Genomic DNA, 24963 nt, shown 5'->3' with positions numbered 1-24963 from the left:
ACCACCTTGGTTGAGAAGCAGAGAGCGGTGGAGCTCAAGAGTATAAATTTTCCTGATTACAGGGTACGCTTTAGCTCCAGAGCATAGGATGGAGATGGAGGCTGTTTGTTTGGCTCTGTTTTCTGTAAATAAAAATGCAGTTTGTTGTTTAACACAATTTCCTTTTCACGTGTTCTTGGAGGATGAAAGCTTTGGAAGCAGCCACACTGGCCGTCTTTTGAATTGTGCCATTCCCCGTGTTTCCCTCCTCGCCCTATAATCTTCCTGACTATTCCCACTGCTGCATCCTTAGATAAACCTATACCAAAAGTAAAGTGGGCATCAGTTGTGTGTTATGTGATGGGTGTCCTTGTGTTCTCATGACCTTGAGTGGGAAGAGAGCAACATTATCCATAGCCCATTTACTGAAACGCTGGTGTTTTGTCCATCTTTTCTTCCTCATGTTACATCTGCCACTGGTCAATAAGGAGTTTTTTCACACAGCAAAGAAGCAAAAACCTTGACCCTTTGTTGGTCAAGAAATACATTCCAATCAGCTTTCAGGGAGGGATGAAAGTGTGGGAGGGTTGTGAGTACAAAAGGGAAGAATGTATGATTCAAATCAGCAGGACAGATGTTTTTAAAAAAGACTTAAAGGTTGCACCAACAAAATGTCCATCCAACCATAAACGGCATGTGCAGAATACCTAAATCTGCATGTAAAACAGACAGTTGTGCTTGTGTCTGATTTCTGGTATAGTTTGCATGCCAAAATGTATCATTTGTGCACCTCACGATTTGTTTGCATGTGTGCAGGTTTTGCAGGTGCAACCATAAGTGCCTTCTTTGAAAACCTGGCCCCACATTCAATGACATGCGTATTTGCTGGGAGACCTCAGTGAGTAAACGTGTTTTGACCCCTGTCCATCATCCTGGTTTCCGTTTCAGGCTCGGATCAGAAAATTTGGACCCAAAATCTTACAGCTGCTGACAGAGTGGACAGAGACATTCCCCTATGACTTTCAGGAAGAGCGGATGATTGGCCATCTGAAAGACATGATTCACAGGATAGCTCCATGCGATGAGGTGAGGATATCTGACATGGGACGTTGGGTGGAGATGTTCAGTTCATTTCCCCACTTGATTCCTCCTTTTCTTCCTTTTGCCAAATCTGTTTCGTGCCTCATCCTGGATACTCTTTGTTCTCCTTTAACATTTAAAACCTGCAGTAGCTTCTCTGAAAGCCCCATCTCTCAGCTTAGGTACTCCAGTGGCAGTGACACCGTTTGAGTAATGCCATTGCAGTCTCTGTCAGATCCCCTATGGGATCCTGTGGAATCCAGCCTGTTTAGCTTAGATGGTGACATAAGAGGGGGCAGTCCTTACATTCAAAGAAGATAACAAATATTTATGGACATGTAGTTTCTCTGGGTACCTGAAAATGGCAGGAGACAGCAGTGTGTGGCCTGCTGGGCAGAAACAGATAGCTGTATGGTCTTGGTGTTCAAATGTGGGAGCCATATGTGTGGCAGAGGAGGACATGGTGAATGGAGTCTTTGGGAGACCTGCTTGCAGTTCAGGTGGGTGAATCCATAAATGAGTTGAGAAACATTAAAAATACCACACAAAGCCCATCAAAATAATAAGGATAAGGACAAATAGTACATAGGGAGTCTCTAATTACTCCTAGGTTAACCATGGGATGTGGAAGAATTCAGTTCCATTGGCTACATCAAGGCTTGGCTTCAGGCCACAGATGGGTGCAATGCAGTAGACCAAAAAGCACATATCCGTGAGGCTGAGAAGGAGCAGGGTGGGGAGAAGAGGGAAGGAATTAGAGTTGCAGCAGAAGAGAAATGAAATTGGACCTTTCTACCCACATGAAACAGGAGAGAAGTGGAAGCAGCTGCTCTTAGGCTGGGCTGGCACTCTGGGGTAGCTGTAGGCTGGCATGGATCAGCCGGCTGGGCTGGCCAGCCCGTGGGAGAGAAGGGGAAGCTGTGTGATGCTCGGATGTGGGCGAAGGGAACACAAAGGGCTTTCACAAAGAGCTGAGGTGGCCTCAATTCCACTGACCAGAGCAGTAAAACTCCTCTCTGAAGGGGAAGAGGGAATGAGCTTGCTCCTGCCAACCACCAAGAAAGGTGCCTCGCGGTGCTTCAGCATCTAAAGTGAGAGAAACCCATACAGCCCCACCAAAATAATAGCTACTGGAAAGAAGGAACCAGCCCCAAAAGGCAGAGAACAGGGGCTTTACAGGTGGCCTTTCAGAGCAGTAGCTGTCCTGGTGAAGAGCCATAAATGCTGAAAATCAACTGTTTGCACACAAAGTGATAGTTTATTTGTCTAACCTGAGCACACCTTTGCTCTGGGGCATGCATAGCTGTGTACCAACCCTTATGGCTCTGGGGAGCCTCAGACTACATTAGGTTCAAATCATTGTTTTTCAGATATTACTAAGCCCTGTAATTGCAAGTGATTATGGCTGAGCAAAATCAATAATGAACTCAAGAAACAGCTCATATCCCAGAAATGCAAATCTCCCTTTTTTAAGGGACAGCACAAAAGAGCGGCGGTGCCTGGTTTGGAAGGAAGTTGTTCCTGTTGTGAATCACAGAAATTAAAGACTGAAAGATTTGTGAGGTCATCAAGTCCATGTAGGTCAATGCAGGATTTTTTCCCCTGCAGTGTATTCTCCTGTCCTTTGTAGAGTCCACTTGCTGAAGGCTCTGTGATGTGCGTATAAAGGGGTCCATGCTGAGAAGCGTTTCTTGGGAAGTGCTGTGATTTGCATTTAGAGTTAGAAATTTTAATTAAAATTTGAGCTCCTGAGCCACCTGCTGAGGCCTGCGGTCTTCAGAGCAACTTCCCCACTTCAGAACAAAGCTTTTCCTCTAAATATGAAACAGTAGTATGCTGCTTTTGGCTGTTAATGTCGCAGTGAAATGAAATCGGTTGATAGAGTCCAGCATGCAGCCCCTGTACAGTGGGGGGTCACTTGGTGGCAAGATAATTACCAGCATGTTGAAGTTAATGAACAATGTTGTTTTCACTTAGTGATAATAGCATTAAAAAGGCAGGAAATGCTTTTAAAAGAGCAAAAGCAGGACTGGTGTTTCTTAGTTTCTCCCCCAACACTCACAGAAAAGCTTTCCAGGCAAGGGTGCACTCGACTGACTTTTAGTGAGTCTCTTCAAGAGCTGTAATTTCTTTCTGTGTCTATTAAGTGTCTCTTATTTCATTCTTTATTAGGTTTTCAGCTTACCTGAGTCTTTGTTTATGTCGTCTATAGCTACATTTCTGTGCCAAATCTTCTACAAAACCAGGTGAAACTAGATCTTTTGATAAGAATTTATTGAAAGATTGCCTCAGATGCGTGTCTTTCAGGCAATTTTATGCTGCTTTTTGGCTTTTCATCCAGTGAGGAATTTGATATTGCACAGACGTGGCTGGTCCAAGATTTCTCATCCAAACTCCTCTTTGAAAGAGAACTGGGTTTTCAGCTAAAAGGAGATTAGCCAAATGTTTTATGTTCAGTAGAAAACTTGGATTTCAGTTCTGCGCCTGCTCCCCCCACCCCCAGATTTACAAAATATGTTCACAAAATACCAAACATGTCACTATCTGAGTTTCACTAAAAAATAACATTCTGTTCATAGAGCTTCAGAAGCTGTGCTGAGGTTTGCAAACACACCTGGATGTAAAACAGAGAAATATTTAGATGGTGGTCAGTAGTTTGGGTCCAGGACAGTCTCTGTAAATCAGAAGTGTGACCATCTGTTTGAATGAGGCTTTACGTGAAGAAGGCAAGGGGACTCTCTTCCGTGGAGCTAAAACGCATCAGGAACAGACAAGAACTGAAAACATGACTTTTTCTTTTAAAAAAAAAATCACAGAATCATAGAATAGTTTGGGTTGGGAAGGACCTTAAGGTCATCCAGTTCCAACCCCCTGCCATGGGCAGGGACACCTCACACTAAACCATGCCACCCAAGGCTCTGTCCAATCTGGACTTGAACACTGCCAGGGATGGAGCATTCACAGCCTCCCTGGGCAACCCATTCCAGTGCCTCACCACCCTCACAGGAAATAATTTCCTCCTTATATCCAATCTAAACTTCCCCTGTTTCAGTTTTAACCCATTACCCCTTGTCCTGTCACTACAGTCCCTAATGAAGAGTCCATCCCCAGCATCCCTATAGGCCCCCTTCAGATATTGGAAGCTGCTCTGAGGTCTCCACGCAGCCTTCTCTTCTCCAGGCTGAACAGCCCCAACTTTCTCAGCTTGTCTCCATATGGGAGGTGCTCCAGCCCCTGATCATCCTCGTGGCCTCCTCTGGACTTGTTCCAACAGTTCCATGTCCTTTTTATGTTGAGGACACCAGAACTGTACAATGATGTAAAATGATTTAAGTCCTTTATTTTTACATGTTTCTCACCCAGTTTTCACTCCTCCTGTGTGATTTGCTTCCAAATAGAACATCTGTTGTCATTCTCCAAGTCGGGTCCCTTCTGCCTTCTAGGTACTGGCTTCACTTCAGACTTGAAAGCTCTGTTTGGCAAAAAAAGCCTGACTACATCCTGCTTATCTGGTCCATGTTCCAGCCCAGCTCAAGAGAGCATCTTCCTTGAGTGAAATGAGAAGTTCCTCAGCAATATGAAACCTTCTGCTAGAAAAGCTGTATGAAAGTTAGTGTTGCAGCAGAAGTTGATGCACTTAGGATGTTACAAAGGCTTTCAGCCTCAGACTGCTATGGAAACAGGGTAGATATAAACATGTTATTCTTCACTCTGAAGTAGCAGGAGATGCTACTTCCATTGCGCAGATGGGATCCTGTGTAGGTAAGAAGAGCACTGACTCTGGCTTCTGGTACCTTGAGCACCTAAACCAGGAGTAATGCCTGGCACTGAAGATTATCCAGAGCCTACAAAACTGCAAAGATGATAAAGGCTGGATCTAATCCATGGGATTCAGGAGTAGTTCCCAAGGCTTCACTTGGGCTGTGTCCAGCTTGGGATGTGACACAGGTGTGTGTTGGCCTTTGTGGGAAGGCACAGTCTGGCCAGGTCCCTGTTGTGTTGATGAGGACTGTGCGGAGGGTGCCAGGGGGTACATCTGCTGCATAGTACAGATGTAATAGAAGAGGGCTCTTTGCCAGCTCTGAAGGATTCACACTGATGGATTACAAACTGATGTTACTGGCAACTTGATGTTACTAAATTCTGTTTGGATGGGGAGCAAGGAGTTATTCCACTTGTGAGCAGCCAGAGGATGTCTCCACTGTGGGTCTTTGCACTGGAAGAGGAGCTGGACCAGCCTGCAGGCAGTTTTCCCAAGTGACTGTGCTGTTTGAAATTGAGGAAGCACCCATTGCAGCCATGCCTGGTGCTCCTTTCTCTGGCTCATGGCCACAAGGCCATGTTCCACAGCAGGTTACATCTCACGCTCCATGAGAGGCTGTTGCCCAAGGACATTTCCAATCAATCCTTGTCTTCAGAGCCCATCCCCCAGGATCAGGTAGAGGCAGACATCATTTTATAATGTCTGCATCTAACAGTTGTGAAGAGTTGAAGATTTCTCCATTTCTTTCTGCCCATCCTCCAAGGCCAGCAGCTTCACTCATTGTTTGTAAAGAGCTGCTCCAGCTCTGAGAAGAACCTGAGCAGCTTCGTAATGATTATCCTGCTGAGCACGTGGCTGTGCTTGGAATACGATATGAGCTTCCTTCAAGAGCAATTAACATTTTGGTTATTAAATACTCAAAGCTGCACGATGCTCAGAGCACTCCAGCTGGGTAGCAAGTAGCAGCATGCTTCTGCTGCTTTCAGCTCAAAAGGATGGAGAGAATAGTGTTAGAAACACTTCTTATTCCTAATAAATAAGAGTTGAGCAGGCACCACTAACTGGTACAGTTCTTGGCCACATGTAGCTGACATAAAGGGTAAGAACCAAATGCTGCTGTGCTCCAGAAAGCTGCAGTAACTCATGTTGTAGTATTACCTCTCCTCTGATCCTGATGTTGGCAGGAATACGTGAGTATCAGTGCCAGCCCAACCCATCAGTCCTGCCTGCCTCTTCTCTTGACTGCAGTCTGTTTCTGTGGTCCAAGCACTGAACTGTAATTAAGCCAACTGGTTATTTTGAAGTAGGCTTGTTGAAAATAAAGCAGTAACCTGTTGCTGGCTTAGGAGTGTTTCGCAAAAGGGAAAATTCAGCATCAAACCACTCCTTTGTCAAGGCTTTTTGGGTGGTTTATGTTTCTTTCTCTCCCTGTCTCTCCAGGCCTACTGGAAGAAGATGAATCAGCTTTTGCAAACCCTGAACCAGAAGCTTGCAACGCTCAGCCACGGGCAAGAAGGGATTGTGAAGATCAGTGCTGCTGTCTCTGATAAACTGGTTGCCTTTAAGAGTAAACCTCCATCAATTCAGAGAGAAATCCTGAGCGTCTGCAGTGACCCCTACACTCTGGCTCAGCAGCTGACACATGTGGAGCTGGTGAGTGGGAAGGGTTCCCAACTTCTGCAGGCAGAGATACTACCTTAAGCCATCAGCTGCTAAGTATTCCAGACATAACCAAAAGATGTCTGCACATCCCATGCTGCAGCAGCAGTGCAGCAGCAGGCAGGGTTTGACAGGTTAAGAGATGCTTGGGAAGCAAGCAATAGACCAGAGTGTTCCTGCGCATCCTGGAGCAGTCACTTTGCCTTTTCAGCTTGCTTATTTGAGAAATGCAAATCGTAGTCCCAGGAAGCTTGAAGGGTTCCCACTTCTGTCAGTGCTCAGAGCCCCAGAGCCTGAGGGAGCTACTGAAATGGCTGTTCATGAGCCCTTCTACTAATCTGGAAGACATTTTTAACAGTTCAAATCCATTCCTACAGATGCACAAAGCATTGTCTGATGTGTTTTTCATTCTTCCCTTTGGGGCTTCGTTCATGAACATACAAGGATGTCCAAATACACCCACATGAAGCCCTGCTGTTCCCCTCATTGACTGCAGTCCACTCTCAAACAGGCTTTTGATGGTAATCGTTCCAATTGCAGTACCAAGGTGCTGGGCAGACTGTTGTCTCACGCACCCTTCTCCCAGGTTCATGTCCTCTGTGTAGACCTCCTGGATGTTTGCAGAAGAGCATAAAACATTGCTGCCATCTGCAGAGCTCTTGATGCTGTAATGATTCCCTGCTGCCTGTCCTCCTGTAGCCACCGTTCATCCTTGAGAGGAAGGCTGGAAAAACAAGGAAGTTAGCCTTGGGAATTCTGAAGGTAGCTGATATTCTATTTATCGAGAAGTGGAATAGTTCAGAAACCCTAAATTTAGGATTGTTTTCTCATTTGGGTTAGTTTTCAGACCAAGCAACTTTGGCTCTCTTTGCTTTAAACAACTTAAGGCAGACAGTACAAGTCCTTTTGCCTAGAGTTTTCTCTTGCCTTTTTTCCCCTCCACAGCGCAACTGTCTCCAAGGGATGTTCCCTGTAAGTGGAGCACTGCTGCACTTCTAAAACTGATGCAGCTAGAGGTTTTCATCCCACTGTACTGTAATCAGGGCTCTCTACCTTCTCTTTCACTTACAGCATCCGGTACACCAACTGCTCTGCACTGAAACTGTCCGCTGCTTACTTGTTAGTAAGAATTATTTGCTATTAGTAACAGTTATTTGTTGGTAAGAGTCCTATGCAATTATCAGTAGCAAGGGGAGAATTCAAGAGAAATAGCATAGGAGTAGCCATAAAATCTTCACTTAAGCCGAATTATCATTTACTTTATTGCTGCTGAAATGTCCCAAGTTTGGGTTGTAGGAATTCCCAAGTACCTCCTCTGAAATGCCTTTGTGGCCTACAACCTACTGATTTTTCCTTATAAGCATGTTTAAGAGAATTCAAAAGCCTCGTAATGGAACTGACAGGTTTCTTCAGGAGCTGAGGGACATGGCCTGTCTTTTACTAAGAGATCTGGATGCTTTATTTACTCTTGGTTTGGTTCATGCCTGGGACACTCTCCAGTGTAAGCGATGCCTTTAATGTGAGCATGTGTCTTCAGTGCCTTCCTTCTCCTATGGTATAGAGTCTCCACACTGGGGCGTCACCTGAGCATCAATGGGTGGTGAGGCAGGGTCAAGAGTATTGTGTGTGCAGCCAAGCAGGATTGCTGTGGTTACGAGATAGCAGCATTACTGCTGTTTTAAGAACTGGGAAACAAGGCTATTGAGTAACACTGGCCCACAGCAGGTCTGTGTGACAGAAGCACACAACTGAGGTTTGCCAGACCCCAGATGGAGCCCTGTGCATCCAGCACCTTCCACTCTGCGCAGCGGAGGGGGCTCTTAGCATGGCTTGTCAGTAATGATGCTTATTTCTTTTCATTTTCTCCTTTCTGCTGAAATAACTCTTAATTGTTCCTATGAATTTTTATGTCTGGTGCTAGTTGGCTGTTTACCAGTTCAGTAACACCATTCAGAGCTGGCAGGTAATGGGGAAGTCATAGCAAGAGAAACAGAAAAGATCCTAGGGTGCTTATTTCTTCCTCCCTCTCTTTCCAATAGGAAAGACTAAGTCACATTGGACCGGAGGAGTTTGTGCAGGCATTTGTCCATAAAGACCCTCTGGATGGCACCAAGGTATGATTTCTGTGCATGCAAAGTGAATCCTGCGGTCACTGTTTGTTCCAGATGAACTGATGTGATGAGATCCACAACAGCAGGGCCTGGGATATGTGCTGGCCAGGGACAGGCCAACTGACAGCCTGTGTTTGCCATTCCTTCCTGGTGAGAGTATGTCCCAGCCTGAGACTGGCCATGACCTTCATGTTCTGCTTTTGGCTTGTTCCTCCTAACCTGCTTTGTTCAGGGCAGATGGCTTGTGGCTGTGCACAACCAGGGAATGTCTGCTCCCAGGGTTGAAGGCGTAAAGGCTCTGGACGTGATGTAATGCCCATAGTGTGTGCCCAGACACCACAGTCATGACTCAGTGCGTCATGAATCAACATAGTCTTCTGTGTCTACACAATAGCTTTTAACCCAAAGCACCACAGGGAATGGAGTGCCTGATTCAGGGCTTCATCCAAAGCCTGTGGAAGCCAGTTGGAGTCTTTCCACTGATTCCAGTGAAGTTTGAAGCAGCATTTCAGTGAGTGCCTCAATAAGGAAGGAAACTTCCTGGCTGGAAAGGGAGAGTCTGTGATTTCACACAGTACCAGCAAAGAAAGAGGGTGGAAAATTCTTCCCCTGAACTGCATAAGGGTTCCCACTGAGATCATACATCAGCAGCAGAATTTCATCACTGGACGCTGAACATAACAGGAAGACCTCTGTTTATAGTGCTGCCCAAAGAGCACCAGAACAGCTTGTAATGGTGATGGACGGGGCGATGGACGGACGGACAGACAGACGGATGGATAAGAAGTGCAACATAGGGCTCTTTCTCTTATTGGAGTTACGGAGATTCTGTAGCTGGTTTCAGGGAGGGTAAAGTGGGAAGAAGTGTTTCAAGTATTCTGAGCATTGGTCACATTCTTTAGGAAGGAACCACAAGGGAGCAAAGGTGTCAGAAGCATCAAATACCAAATCAGCCCCAGTGAGATTTGAACAGCCTGCTGCAAAGATGAGGGACAAGACTGAAAACGAACAACTGTCATATCTGTTGTGAAGTAAAATGGAAGAGATCAAATCGAGGCACTAACTTTGAGTGAATTTTGGAAGAGTGGGAAGGAGGCAGCAGTGAGTGAAATTACATTGCATAAAGCCATAGAGGGGAAGTGATGCTAAGAGAAGAAGGAAATGTTCAGTAATAAACTAATGTATGCACAGTGCCTGTAGCTGTATCTGGAATTGCAAATGCAAAGCCAGCACAGAATACCACCAAGGTGTGAAGAGAAACTCAGGTTACAGGGTAGACATAAGGAAATGTCAGCTGAGGTGGACAGAAAGAACTAGAATGAGAAGCAGAGAGCCTGAAAATAATGGTGGGATGGGGAATCCAAGCAGATCATCTTGGCAGACTATGACAAGCTATTCGACAGTTATGCATGTTCTTCAGATGCAAATCTGAGCACTGAAGTGCTGCCCAGTGGCAGTGCTGTGACTTCAGTGAAGTGCATAACAGGCACAAAGCAGGGATGCACCACGGCATTGCCTCTAAGTTCAAGGCAACGTTTTCCCCCAGGAGGATCTACTTATAAAGCAGAACTGCTGTTACATTTTCACACAAGGAACGGCACTGACAGATTGCTGGGCTTGCAGTCAGCAGGGCTGAGGAAAGCAGAGGCAGTCTCAAGGTTTTCTCTGCCCTTTGCCTGGACTGACCACAGGCCCCAGTGGTGATTTAGAAGAGCCTCCACACCAGGGTAAGGTAGAGCCAAGGGATTATATGGGATCTGTACACAGAGGCACAAACCTTATGTGAAGCGACGTATCGTTCCCCATCCCATGCAGAGGGAATCGGTTCCGGTTTGAATTCCCTCCAGTTGGAGATCACATGAAACCTCTTTCTTGCACGAGGGCTTCAAAAGGCTTCGCTTCTGAATGTTTATCAAGCAGCGTGAGTTGTAGATGGAAGAGGCTAGGGAGGTGCTAAATATCATTGCCATTTATAAAGCTTAACCTTTAAAAAGCAGTCTGCTTCAACTTTAACTGTGCCACACTTTAACAAGTTTTGTGGTATTAGCTGTGGTTCTGATGCCCTGGCACGGGATAGCAGTGTAGAGATGTAAACACCATACTTAGAACAAAGCCTATGTCTCGTGTACTTTTTGTTATAGCAGGGAATAAGAAATACCACAGAGCGCATGAAAGCAACTGCTATGGGTAGACTGGGGCTGCTTTGGGTTTCCACTGTTTGATGTTTATATGCTGGTTGCTGATATTTACTTTTGAGATGCTTTCAAAATACATATTTTTATTGTATAAGTAGTCTGCTCATAAGGTGGCTGGGAATTTCAGGCTTATTGAGATTTACCCCTTAGTGTGGTGCTGTGATTTCTGTTTCTAAACATGGCTGTATACAGAATCATGGGTTCTTACTTTGAATTACCTTGGGAATCATACTAAGCCCCAGGTCTTAAGGTCACTAACATAATATAGGTAATCCCATTGACATTCATGGATCTGTGTTTATGCACTGTGATTTTCTTTGTAGTGGCATCTATTTATGGTAGCTCCGGGAAATTACCATCTTAATAAACCAAAAACTCGGTATTCTCTGATACCCTCTAGTGGATGTTAATAAATAAATCACCTGAACTGCAAAGAGCAGTGGCTCCTGGATGGGCAGTGGAAGGATTTAGGGATGGGAAAAGGACTTGAATTCTTATAATCCCAAACAACATCTTAAGGCGGTGTGAATTGCCTTAGCATTCCACTGAAGTCAAATTACGTGTTGGTGTCAAAGGAACTGGAAGAGTTCAGCCAATTATTTGCTTCCATTGCCTGTGTTGATGATGGGAACTTATTTAAGTTTTCATATAAAAAAAAAGAGTGAAAGATGTGCTTCTTCTAATGGCTCTTATCAGTGAAGTATCTCATGTAAGTGACCTGTTCAAGAGCAGCCATCAGGACAGAGGTGGTCACTAGAGACCCTATTACCCTGAAAACTCAGTAAGGGAAATGTTTTTCCAAAAGGAAGCAACTAGAACTGTGTTCTCTCCTGCTTATCTCTTGTTCACTTCACTAAATGATGGCCTCTCCCCTCCAGGAAAGGGCTGTGGGTGATGGCATTTACTGAAGTGAAGGATCTCCTGCAATCAGAACCACAAGCTGAGCGTGCTGTGGAAGACTCTGCTTGTCTTACTTTTTCTGCACATCCTTCTTGCTGTCTGAATCCTGCAGTGCTCTGGCTGTTAATATCCCAGGGGCAGTGCAGACTGTGTTGGTGAACACTTGCTGCAGGTGAAATGGGGCTGTTTCTGTACCCTACTGTGAACTGTGTGGTGTGACACTCAGCTAGACCCTGTGCATCTGCCAGCCACCCACCTACCCAGTGTCTTTTTGAAGGGGCCCATAATGCACAGTCTTCCATGTGGCCAATAACTGCAGTATTTATCTTGGTGATCAGCTCACTGGAACACAGCTATATGTCTTTCTGTGTGTTTTTTCCTCCCCAGACTTGTTTCAGTGAACAGAAGAAGACGAGTAACCTGGAGGCCTATGTGAAATGGTTCAATAGACTCTGCTATCTTGTGGCCACAGAAATCTGCATGGTGAGTCAAAAGCGTGTGGCGTGTTTTACCACATGCCTGATGTACCAGTCTGAGGTTCTCCATTAATAGGCAAACTGGGGATTTATTTCTTCTGACCTAGCTCAGCAGCTGATGGCAAGCTTTAGAAATACTGCACCCACAGAACCAACCTGATAAATGACACACATACTGCAAAACAGAGCTGGCGACACACAGGGGATACCCTGCTCATTGACATAGTAGGAGCACAGTGTGGAATAATGAACCCTGCAGGGAAAAAGAGAGTAAAAACTGCCTTAAATTATCCTGGGAGATTTTTGCTGGAAAAGATTATCATGGAGCAGTATTTGTTATCTGTCATCACAAAGCTCTGCTGTGTGTGTGAATTCCCATTGCATGGCTCTTTGTCCTGCTGCCCATTACTGTCACTGGTCATTTTTTAACTTGGTAGTGGTTTTAGATTTTTTAACTTGGCCCCATCAAAATGAAATGAATGTTTTTCTCCTTTGAAAAGGGTGTGGAAGGGAGGAACAGTAGTAGTATAAACAGCCTGGCCTCAAAAGCATTACCATTTGAAGATCATCTTTGGAAAAGGTGGGGCGATTCCGGTCCAATAAAAATGTACATTTAAAATGCAAGCTACCTTTTGGCCTGGCCGTGTTGCTGCAAGGGCCAGAAGAGGGGATAGGGATTAATGCAGTGAAACAAAGTCTGTCTGCGACAAAGATGCTGCTGTGACATGGGTGTGAAATCCTGCCTTTAGGAAAGTCTCTGCTGATGCGCTCACTGAGGCCAGCAGGGAGCTGAGCCACTGCTTCAGGGCTGTTTTGGCTGCTGTTCCAGTTCTAAGACATTAACTGAGGCAAGCCAGGGAATTGCTGTGAATTTCTTCTGTGTCACTGCAGTGAAAGCTTTGATTTTAGAGACTGCCAGTCACCAGCATCCCCTGGATTGCTGGAACAGACACGGGGCCGGTGACTGATAGCAGATGGCCCAAGCTGTGTGTGGATGAACCCATGCTAGGTATGGAACAAATGCCTAAGACACCCTCCAATTCTGCATATGCTTATTACAGATACTTGTTTATTCTAACTTGCAGCCTGCAAAAAAGAAACAGCGAGCACAAGTCATTGAATTCTTCATCGATGTTGCCCGAGAGTGCTTTAACATAGGGAATTTTAATTCGCTGATGGCAATCATTTGTAAGTACAGCTTATAACCGTCAGCTGTCAGAGATGAAAAAGGAAACATGACTCTTACCCATGGCTCTCTTTTCCTCGTTCTCCCTCTTAGCTGGAATGAACATGAGTCCAGTTTCCAGGCTAAAGAAGACTTGGTCAAAAGTGAAAACAGCCAAATTTTTCATCCTTGAGGTAAAAAACCCAAACAAAACATGCTGATACACTGCTTGAATTGTATTCTGGGCTTCTTCATTTGTGCATTTTCACATTGTTATCCCAGTCTGAGATGTCTGCAGATACATTCCCGGGCAGAAGGCCAGACTGCGGCTGAAGTTTCCCAGGCATAGCGAGGAAGGTGTGAAGCTGCTGATATCTAGAGGGGAATCAGAGCACTCAAACGGGAGGAAAACCAAAAGTAAAATACAAGACTATGTGCAAGCCATAGTGCTGATGCCAGTCTTGTTTGGCCATGGGCACAATGTTGAATGTGGAGCTCCCCATCTATACCTTGGGTGTTGAGTGAACAAGGCCCAAGGTTTTTTATGTATTGAGGATTCCAAGATTTGGCATATATAAAATGAGCAGTCCTTATTCTTCATGTCAAAGCTTAGTTAGGTGTTAGTAGAAAAATCAGAGGTACAAATAGCCATGATGTGTAGATCTCTCCCTGTATGCTCAGTTCATGGGTATGTATATAGGGATTTGAAGATGTAGGCTAGGCTCTGCTCAGGGTTTGCTACAACTGAAGGTAAAGTTCTCATCAGAGGACCCATGTCACTGTCTAACCAAGGTGTCTTCTTTCCTGTATCCAGCACCAGATGGACCCTACTGGTAACTTCTATAACTACAGAACAGCACTGCGGGGGGCTGCTCACAGATCCCTCACCGCACACAGCAACAGAGAGAAGGTAAGTGGGACCGCATCCCGTTTCTCTCCAGATGGATGGTGCGCATTGCTGCTGAGAGTCAGTGACTCAGAGACTCAATGCAAACGCTTTCCTCCCTTCCATAGGTCACCCATGCAAGGCTTGTGCATTGCTAAATGAAGTTGGAAGTGTAAATAGGTGGCTGAAAGGATTCTGAAATGGATCACAGGGCTTTTGTGGACTTGCTTTCGGATAATGGGAAGCAAAAGAGGGCAGGACACACAGCATAGAATCACAGGATTGTTTGGGTTGGAAGGGACCTTAAAGCTCATCCGATTCCAAGCCCCTGCCACGGGCAGGGACACCTTCCACTAGAGCAGCTTGCTCCAATCCCTGTCCCACCCGGCCTTGAATCTCTATATCCTTGGAAAATGCACATTGTTCAGATTGATGAATCCGATGGGACAGGTATTCCAAACCAAAATGACTTTTATTTTGGTATGCAGCGCCCGCCTGGCAGCCCAGGTGAATCTGTGCTTTCCTTACAGCTCTGCCAGCCAGGCCCCTGTGCAGACAAGCCCCTATTGTACAGCCTGTGATTTGAGATAGAGAGCAGAGGGCACAGCTCTCGGAGATGAGCTGGTTCTCCATTTACATTAGGGAGAGATGACTGAGCTACCACAATTCCTGAGGTCTAGTCTGAACCCACTGCAGCAAATTTGGGGTGAAATGCTATCCTTGTGGATTTTCATTTCATTTGGTTGTTGCTGCCATCTCAGTGAGCACAAATTGAAGTGTTCGATTAGTGTTCATGGCACATCTGTAGCTTTCTGAGATGTCACTGGTGCTGCAAAAACCAGGTTGACGAGATGTTAGTGCAGGATCCTCCTGTTTTGTGCCCCAGTGTGTTTCTTGTTAATTTGCTTATTTCTCCATTCAGTTTTCTGTTGTTGTTTTATGAAACCTCACCTGGAGCATTGTGTGCAGTTCTGGTGTCCTCAACATAAAAAGGACATGGAGCTGTTGGAACAAGTCCAGAGGAGGCCACGAGGATGATCAGGGACTGGAGCACCTCCTGTATGAAGACAGGCTGAGAAAGTTGGGGCTGTTCAGCCTGGAGAAGAGAAGGCTGCAGGGAGACATCAGAGCAGCTTCCAGTGTCTGAAGGGGGCCTATAGGGATGCTGGGGATGGACTCATCATTAGGGACTGTAGTGATAGGACAAGGGGTAATGGGTTAAAACTGAAACAGGGGAAGTTTAGATTGGATATAAGGAGGAAATTCTTTCCTGTTAGGGTGCTGAGGCACTGGAATGGGTGCCCAGGGAGGTTGTGAATGCTCCATCCCTGGCAGTGTTCAAGGCCAGGTTGGACGAGGCCTTGGGTGATATGGTTTAGTGTGAGGTGTCCCTGCCCATGACAGGGGGGTTGGAACTGGGTGATCTTAAGGTCCTTTCCAACCCTAACTACTCTATGATTCTATGAAAGAGGGTTTGCTTGTGGCTAAGGTAAAGCAGATACCACATGAAGAAGCATAATATGTAATTTAGTATTCATTCAGCAGAGGAGCCGGGCCAGATGCTAATCTCACATCCCTGTAAATTTGTGTAAATCTGCTGAAGCTAATGGAATCTTACGGCATTTGCAGTGAAATGAGATCAGCATCTGGTCGCAGGCTGACTCAGCTGCAATGGGAGTGTGCTGAGTTGGTCTGAAAAGCACTCCTCTGTGTAAAGAAGAGATGGATGTGTGTGGCTGGCAGAGAAATCCTTTTAACTCACACACACTGCAGTGAGAATCTGTCAGTCTGAGATGCTTCTGCAGTTTAGTTCTTTGGCATCCATCATATACATTCAAACCAGTTGCTTTATTGTTTGACTTAATTTCCTGTGGAAGTTATCAATCTCCATTGTATCTGTACCCCTAGCTGGTTCAGACTAGGAGCAGAGAGGTTATTACATTGAAAGGGATCTATTTTACATAAGAAAAAGCCCATATTCTGTTTCCCTTACATAGATAACATCAGTTCAAGGAAATGCTCAAGCTTATGATTTGGTAGCTGCTCACAGTGGGGATTTTAAAATCTCAGATACAGCAGATCATGTAATTCTTGCTGTAGGAATTGAGGAATTCTGTTTCTTTTTGTATGCCAGATGAGCAGTTCTTTGTTTTAGTGCATTTCAATGAGACTGGAAGAACACGACTGCCTTTTTGATAGAAAATGTTGTTTCTTGGCAAACACACAGCAAAGCTCACTCTGAAGAAAGATTTATCTTCAAACTGAATTGTGCTTACAAAGGTTTGGGATCCCAGTCCTCTTTGCCTCTCTTCTCAACAAGTGGCCACCCCAGAAGCACAGGCAGAGGCTTCAGGGCTTAGCCCGTCTGCTTGAGAAGGGGAGGGAGTGCTCTTGTCACAGGCCAACAGAATAAGCAGTGGGTTACCTCTCACAGGAAGAATTGCCTGTGGGCTCAGAGGAGCTGATGTTTAGCTGGCAGACTCACCAGAAACTCTGCTCCCCTTGGGGCTGGTGTCTTGGCTGCTGAGCTCTGCACAGCCCTTGAACAGAAACACAGCTCAGGGGCTAAATTACATCCTCAGAGGGAGACAGGGTGAGGCAATGATCTGGGACATCCTCCCTCCTCTGTGCACACATCTCACCCGAATCCCCCGTGTGACACCAGCCTTTGGGCACAAAGAGCACTGCTTGATTTCATCACTCATCCTCGTCCTCAGATTGCTCATGGAAGACTGCAGCTCAGGTTGTAGGAGAAGGATCTCAGTGTATCCGTGGAGGATTTCCTAACCTCATTCCACACTGTTCAGATCCAGCCCTTCTTTCAGTGTGTAAACAGCATAGTTAGAACTGCTCACTACTTCTCCAGGAGCAGGCTTGTCAAAAGGCATGGCAGTGCAGCTCTCAAAGCGGAGAGATGCGGTACAGCGGCAGAAATAAACCTGCCAAAGTGCAGGGCGAGAGAACTGGTAATGAAGAAGGGCTGATGTTTCATGCAGAATTCAGAGGGGTGTACTTGTTAGGAATGAAGCCTGGTTTTATCTGTGCAGTCAGCTGACCTAGGCCACCTCCAAAATTAAGTCATTCAACTGGGAAACCCTGCATTGTGCTAATGACACATCTCTGGCTTTGAAACATTAGGAGTATGTACAGTGCGGTACTGTGTGTTGTTGCTGTCTGGTGCCTTGGAGGAAGAACATGTCTGATCTCATTAGCTTTCTTCTTTCTGCAGGAGGCAATTGTCCTTCAGCATGTGGGTGGGTTGGATGGTACAAGGAGGGGGGAATCAAAAGGGAGTGAAATCTGAGTTTCTGGCACTAACCCAGATTTTATGCTAGCAAACTGCCTGGACTGAAGCCAGCATTAGAGTGTAACTATATCCACTTCTGCTGCTTTTCCTTGGAAAACAAAACATACACGGTAATATATATTTTTATTGGGAAAATAGATGGTGACTCAAAGACAGAAATCCCCTGGCAATGTGGAGGGAATTGGTATCCTAGGGTATGTCTTTGACGCCTTTTGGACGCAGATGAGAACAAGCTCTGCCCATGCTCTGAGCTGACTGGTGGCTTTGCAGCATGGCATTGAGCCCACATCCATATACCTTCCATCTCAGCAAGGCTTCTTGGTTATGTTTAGTACCACTAATGATGGTGACCTAGCTCCCAGGCACTGCAGAACAAGCTCACATCTGCCTGCAAAAAGCAATGCAGACAGAACCTGGCAATGATTTCTAGCTGGGGACCAGTGTCTGCCTCCAGGTCTCTGCATCTTTCCACCCTGTAAGACCACGCTGGTTACAGAGTTAGCATCACTTTTGGTAGGGGATAAACCATGCAGACTGATTTGTATTCTTTACCTTTACTAGACTGGTCTAGTTTGGATGAGATAAAAATGAATCCTGAAACACACTTAGCTCAGTTTGACTAGAATTTGCTCCACCTCACCCTGACAGGAGTACTCAGCATTTTAGGGGGTTATGCTGTGCTTTGTTTCCACTCTTATATCAATGGGATCTGTCAGGATAACGCCAGTGGCTCTTGGAGTGTCAGTCCAGGCTTTTTTATGGCTATTGCATTGACATTGTAGAGCATATCAGTGGTCGTCCCACAGAAAGCCAGCAGAGATGCAGATCTGTAGTAGTTTACGATTTCAGCTGAAACAGAAATTGGCTTCCATTTTCACAGCAAGATGTGGTAGGGGCTTGCAGACTCTTTGCCTCAGTAAGTGTTTTTGCATCTATGACTTGCTCACACTCACTGCTGCATTGTGAAGGCTGTAGACTGGAAAATAACAGCCGCCAATCCTGGTCTAGGTCCATTTTGTACCCTATTCCAGCTGATGTACAGCATTAGATGGAAAACAACATGACTACTGTGAGGGTGGTGAGGCGCTGGCGCAGGTTGTCCAGAAAAGCTGTGGGAAATCCTAGAACCCTGGGGATCAGCTTTGTCATGGGCTGGTCCTTTGTGTTATCTATTTCCCCCCTTGAGTTGTGACATGTGAGGATCCAGAGGGAGTCCTGCTCTCTGTGTCCCTGCTGAAGTGCTAGGGATGCACTTCAGGAGCGTGGTTACTGCCTTTTGCTGTAGAACATTGGGCACCAAATTTATCCTTGCTGTAATTCCAATAATTTCAAGAGTCCTGCCTAGAAGAAGACATTTCCCTTAGCAAATCATGATGTGACTTAAGGGTTAGAGAGAAGGCTTGGATCACTGCTATATGCCGCTTTGCCCTGGATGATGCCCAGGGCTTATTTGAAGCACTACAATGATCTCTCTGGCTACTGTTGGCAGGCTCCTGTCAACTAACTTAATGTTTTCAGTCCTGCTGTCTGCAGGTTAATTTGAGAGTCAGGCTGTACTAATCTGGCACCAGGAAGGAAATTATATGCATCAAGAGGTAGCCGTGTGTGGAGCTGTTGAAAATGAAACAGCTCCTGGTTAACTGTTTGTAGAAAAGTCCTCAATCACCAGATAATTATTCTGTCTTTAAATCCCTCCATTTGTGTATCCAACATCTTTGCTTATAAAGGCCCAACAAAGAAGGGAAGAGTTCTGCAATTTTATTTTGCTCTTTGCTGTCTGGCCTTGTCATCGGGCAGTGATGCTGTTGATGATAAACTGGGTTACTGGTATTTCCTTAGTCTTATTCTGCTCAGTGAACATTGTGCTCAGTTCGTGTTCATTTCAACATATATTCTCCTGGTGGCTGAAAGTGTCTCTATACCCCACTGCCCTTTTGCTTACCCATCACTGTTCTCCTTTTTAAGTGTGTGGCACACCGAACAGTTAATATTTCTTTTTTGCTCCTCTCTCCTGATTGAGTTCTTCTTTCATGCAGAGAAAATACCAAACTGGAAATATAACAGTTCTGTTATTTCTCTTCACAGATTGTGATCCCCTTCTTCAGCCTCTTGATCAAAGACATTTATTTTTTGAATGAAGGATGTGCTAATCGCCTTCCAAATGGACATGTCAACTTTGAAGTAAGCTCTGAAAACCGCCTTTATCTATCCCATTCTGGTAGCGCTACCTGAGACCCTTTGCCTGCTATTTCAGTGCAGACCAACAAAAGATGCCAAAACAGATGATCTCAAGTGACTGTGTGAAAGTTAAACCAATCCCAGAATGCTTTCAAAAGCATTAATGTGTATATTTTACATAAACATTACAAGCAGATCATTCTAACTTGCTCCTTCAGTGTTGGCATTGTGAGAATGAGTAATGCATGAAACACCTTAAAATAGAACTGTTAGAAGACCTAAAGAGTTGTGAGGCATTGGGAGTCATTCTACTTTACGTAATGTATATCTATTTCTGCTCCCTCCTGTTCCATCAAAGTTTAAGTCCTCTATTCTGAAGTACACATGTATAACCTGGAGCTTTGTTCATGGATACATTTTCATTGAAGTGCAAACTGAAATGGCTTAGAAGAAGAAACACAGGGCACCCTTTCCTCTCTCTTGCCCCTGTAAATGAACTGTGAAAATGTACCCATCTAAACCAGAAAAGGCTCTTTTCTCATAATAACCTTCTAGTCAGCATGAGGGATCCTGGATCCCAGTCTTCTGCTTGGATGGAGATGTTTGAGTGAGATAATCTTACTGGGTCTGAGTGGAATGGGTTTATGTTTACAGAAATTTCTGGAACTGGCTAAGCAAGTAGGAGAATTTATAACGTGGAAGCAAGTGGAATGTCCCTTTGAACAAGATCCCAACATCATCCACTACTTGCATACTGCGCCCATTTTCACTGAGGATGGTAAGCCTCTCTACAGTCTCTAATCACTGAAAATACGTCTCTTCACCAGTGCTGATCGATGCTTTGATCTCTCTCACTGACCAGTCCTGGTTCTTTCCTAGCTTTCCTGTCATGCAGCTTGTTTATTCCCAATCTATCAACATGGTTTTAAAAATACAACCTTCCAGCTCATGAAGCTTCTCCCTGATTGCTTTCCTTTTGTCCATAACTTCTCTATAAGGCACTGTCTAGGAAGCTGCCGTTGTAGCCCTATTTTTGTAATCATGAAAAGAGGCCACACAACCGCGTTGTGGACTGCTGTGAATGTCAGCTGTCCCTTAGCTGCTTGTTCAGTGATTGATGGAGCCAGAACTAATCTCTTCTGCAAACCAAGGCTGTCATCTCTTCAGTGAGCACAGCCCAGGGTGACGGCAGTCCCGCTGACCTCTTTCTCTACAGCACAGAAATGTTATCTACAGAAAAGAAGTTCTAAGAAAAATCTTTCCTAGGAATTAATTTCAGCTTCAAAACCCCTGTTCTGAAGTTATTTTTCTGATTGTCTTTTTCTATTTATCTGTCCTCTTCAATTTTGTATCCAGCATGTCAGACTGTGTCATTTCATATTGGTTTGTCTCAGTTGCCTCTTGGTACATTGTCACGCACTGAATTGTCTGTAGCTGTATTCCCATCAGCTATACTTGCGTTGGGTTTATTTAGTCGTGGTTCCATAGGCAGTTTTCTGTACTAATCCAAGCTAATCAGACCAAGACAGCTTTTATTTCACAGACTGCTTCAGAACACAAAATACTGCTTCAAAAATCCTGCTGAAATCCTAAGAAGGACTGCCAAAATGGAATAATTAATGTGATTAAAGCAGTGGGTATCGGAAGGAGATAGGATGGAGGCATTTGGTTTAGGCTCTAAAGGGACAGAAAGTGAAAGTCAGGGATAAAAGTACAGTTTTCAGGCTGCTGGACCAAAAAAGGGTGACCTCAGCCCACTAATTGCGTGCAGATTTTCCCTCCCCCATATTCATAGTGCTTTCATGAGACAGAAGACACAGGAGGCCTCCCCTGCTACCCAGGGGAAGTGCAGAGCAGAAAGACCTGCCCTGAGTAAAAGGTGGGAGAATGTATTAGAGCTGCAGCAGTGGTATGAGAAATGCAGCTGTACTACACTACTTGTCACAGCGTGGCAGAATGGTGGGACAACACTTGCATATTAAAATGCAATTAATTAGAGCACAGACTTGAGTTCTCAGATGGTTCCAGCATTAAAGAATAAAGCATCAACAGCCAAATGAGGAAATGCATGTGGATGCAAATCACAGCTTACATAAAACAAAATCTGTGAAGACTGAAGTGAGATACTAATGCACCAGCAGCTTTTGCAGAGAAGATTCTACAGCCTAGACACACTTTGGTGTCATGAAACGCATCCTACAGTGCAAAGTTTTGCACTGGAAAAGACCCATTTATTTTCTTCTACTGCTTTTCTTCTCTGGTTTCTGTAACTCATTCTTGCCTTGAGGGTGTTTTGTATCCATTTAAGAGAGTGTGTCCCTATAAGCTTTAAAAAGATAGATAGAGGAAGATAAAGTTAAGTGTTGGGAATACCCTTATTTTAAAGTTTATTTGTTTAGCTGTCAGCTCCCACTGTCTCTCTTTTTTAATGTTCATCTACCACTCTGATAGCAGTGCTGTGATGGAGTAGATAGGCCTGTATCTCTATATGCAAACCCAGAGACTGTTTAACTGTTTAATATCGTTATAGGAAGGTCATGCTAACATATTTAACTCTGAGGTCCTTTGCTGCTCCATCAAAACCAAACAGCTTTCCAAAGGTAGATACGTGAGCTCACCATTGGTGTCCTACTGATTACCAGCTACCTGGTGGGCCATGAAGTTTTAGTCTCTCATGCTGTTTGGTACGATACAGGACATACAATGATGCAGAGAGGTAGGGGTTTACTGCTGCTGTTGGAATAACACATATCTACCTTTCCCAGGTTTGTATCTGGCTTCCTATGAAAGTGAAAGCCCGGAAAACCAGACGGAAAAAGACAGGTGGAAATCCTTAAGGTAAGCACTTACGTTATCAGTTCATTTCTGAAGTACCTCCAAAATGCTGCTTTGATAGGCAAAGCTTGTAAAGTGCTGGCATTTAAAATGTAACCTCTGATGGAGGTCTCTTCCATTTAAGACCATTCTTCAAAGCTGAGGCTGCACTGATAAAAACTAATTGTAATTGCAAACTATCCACATCTTAAAGAATACCCTCCACACGTGCATTCCCTCTCCATGGCATGGGGATTGGAACTAAATGATCTTAAGGTCCTTTGTAACCCTAACTATTCTATGATTCTATGATTTATATGGTATGCACCCAGGCAAAAGAAGCCTTGTGTAGAAGAAAAATGCCCGGGGTTAACTGGATCTTCCTACAGTTTACAACTTAATAAGAGACATATAATGCTTTGGTATAAGTGAGAATCTTAAGACAGTGATGTAAAAACCCAAGCAACCACTTTTATATTTGCCTCTTTTCACTGTTCTTATGTTTTAAATTTACAGATCCACTATTTTAGGGAAGACTTGAAGATTAAGAGATTATTGCAGTAGGTCAAGGGAAAGAAATCTGCAAACATTTTGCACTACTGATTCCAAAGATGCCTGTTTGGGATTTAGACAATTTTTTTTGTTTGAGTTTTTTTGTTGGGTTTTTTGACTGCCTGACATGATGGATGAACCGGCTTCATCCACCGCAATCGACAGAACTGTGTGCACAATGACGCTTTTCTAACTATGAGACAGAGAGAGGAAGGACAAACAGACTATTTGTGGCTGTGCCCAAACTGCGTCAGGATCGCTGTAACTTTTGCCTCTGAAGGAAAACGTAAGGCGATCAGGAGTGTGGAGAACTGTGGTACTGCAAAAGAGAACGGGAACATGTGTCAAAAGGAAAGCAAAAACCACACATGAATATTTCAGAAGCAGGTGCTTCAGACTGCAGCTCTTTAAACCCTCTGAGGATTGTAAAATTAAATCAAACACAGACACAGCAGCAATCTGGTTAATTGCTGAATGAAGAACGAACTTAATCTTACATTAGCAGTCCCCCAGCCTTGTTGAACAAAGCACTGACTGCTACAGGTATAAGCTTCCAGCGGATGAAAACTGACATCGCTCACTCATACGTACATGTGTATGTCATACACAGACCACAGCAGCATGGGCCAGTCATGAGTGTTAACAGAGGACAATCCGAAGTATGGCTATTGCTTAGTTATTCTTCCCACCACTGTTGTTGCTTTTCTTACTGTGAATCTTGGCAGATCTGAGGAGGGTGCAGAGTGTAGATGGTTTTGCTTAAAGACATGCCCCCCACACCGAATCTAAAGCTGAACTGAAGAAGCAAATTAGTCTGGACTCAATGTACCCCTATTTAATGTACGTAGTGTATTCCCTAATTTTGTTGATGCGAAGTTACATCTTTTAGAGGGTTCTATCACACTTAAATAGATGGCATTACCATTTGAAAAAACTCTGTCAGGTTCCAATTAATTCAGTGCTGTTTATTCTGCAAAGTGATACTAAGAGGATGGGGGGGGGGATAATTGCTCAGAATTTGGGAACTACATGGTATGCTTTAAGAAGACAAAGGGTTTCAGCCTAGAATGAATGCACTGAAGAATTTGTTGTTCATGAGTAGGTAACTATTTTTCTCTGTTATATTTAGGATCTAAACCATGTTCACCATTTCCTTACAGATAATACAAAGTAGGGACTACAACTTGTGTTTAAAGTTGTACAACAATCAAGGTGCTACTGTAATATCTATTAAATGATAATGAATTATATGGATATTGGGTTCAAAACTAAGGCCTAACAGTAGACTGTTTGTATATGGAAGGACTCTTCCTACTTGCCTCAGAAAAGACTTCAGAAAGCTTAAATGAAACCTAAATGCCAGATGATATTGAACTTTGCATTTTATTACTGACTTGATGCTGGCCTTTTCAGATGCTCCAGTCTTTCTCTGTCTACAACAGGAGGATTTAACCCCTTCTTTGTGACCAGTAATAGTTCACTTCAATACAGTGATTCCAAGTGGCTGTAGTGTTTTGAGAAATCAGGCTACTCACAAAACTGGCTATGTCTTTAAGATAGAAAACTGGAACAGTTCCTGCCCTCTGCCAGGCCTCAGGAGTTACACGTGCCTGAGGTGTTGAAACGTGAGGCATTCTGAGGGCAGTTCTGCCAATTGAGCTGATCGGGACTACAGCAGCCTGAGAAGTGGTCTAGGTGATACACTAAAGGTTTGCAGTGGCTGCAATGCAGTTCTTCGGCTGGGTTATGATCTGTGAAAACCTGTGCAGTCTGGGCCATGGCCACTTAGAATCCACTGCTCTTGTCATTACTGAGATGAGCAGGATGGCATCTAGATTTGCATATGTAGGATTTCAGTTCTCCTTCTTGTGTAGGTCTATCAGCTCATGAATTCAAGC

General features: G+C 44.5%; 1 protein-coding gene across 1 annotated transcript in view; it reads left to right on the top strand.

Moving 5' to 3' along the window:
- The window catches only part of RASGEF1C (RasGEF domain family member 1C), a 68403-nt gene extending 43715 nt beyond the window's left edge, over positions 1–24688 (top strand). The window contains exons 4-14 of the mRNA XM_061352108.1: positions 928–1065; positions 6263–6475; positions 8521–8595; positions 12075–12170; positions 13249–13351; positions 13443–13522; positions 14143–14238; positions 19607–19702; positions 20354–20477; positions 22465–22537; positions 23030–24688. Of these exons, the coding sequence (XP_061208092.1) occupies positions 928–1065; positions 6263–6475; positions 8521–8595; positions 12075–12170; positions 13249–13351; positions 13443–13522; positions 14143–14238; positions 19607–19702; positions 20354–20477; positions 22465–22537; positions 23030–23054 (1119 nt within the window). The 3' untranslated portion in view covers positions 23055–24688. The remainder of the gene's footprint in view (positions 1–927; positions 1066–6262; positions 6476–8520; positions 8596–12074; positions 12171–13248; positions 13352–13442; positions 13523–14142; positions 14239–19606; positions 19703–20353; positions 20478–22464; positions 22538–23029) is intronic.
- The last annotated feature ends 275 nt before the right edge of the window (positions 24689–24963 follow it).

The sequence above is a fragment of the Neopsephotus bourkii genome, unplaced genomic scaffold (genome assembly GCF_033783945.1).
Source record: "Neopsephotus bourkii isolate Nb327-2 ecotype Australia unplaced genomic scaffold, CSIRO-AGI_Nbou_v1 NB_620, whole genome shotgun sequence".
Classification (NCBI taxonomy): domain Eukaryota; kingdom Metazoa; phylum Chordata; class Aves; order Psittaciformes; family Psittacidae; genus Neopsephotus; species Neopsephotus bourkii.
Note: the sequence above shows the minus strand (reverse complement) of the source record. Positions and strands in the feature narration are given on the sequence as shown.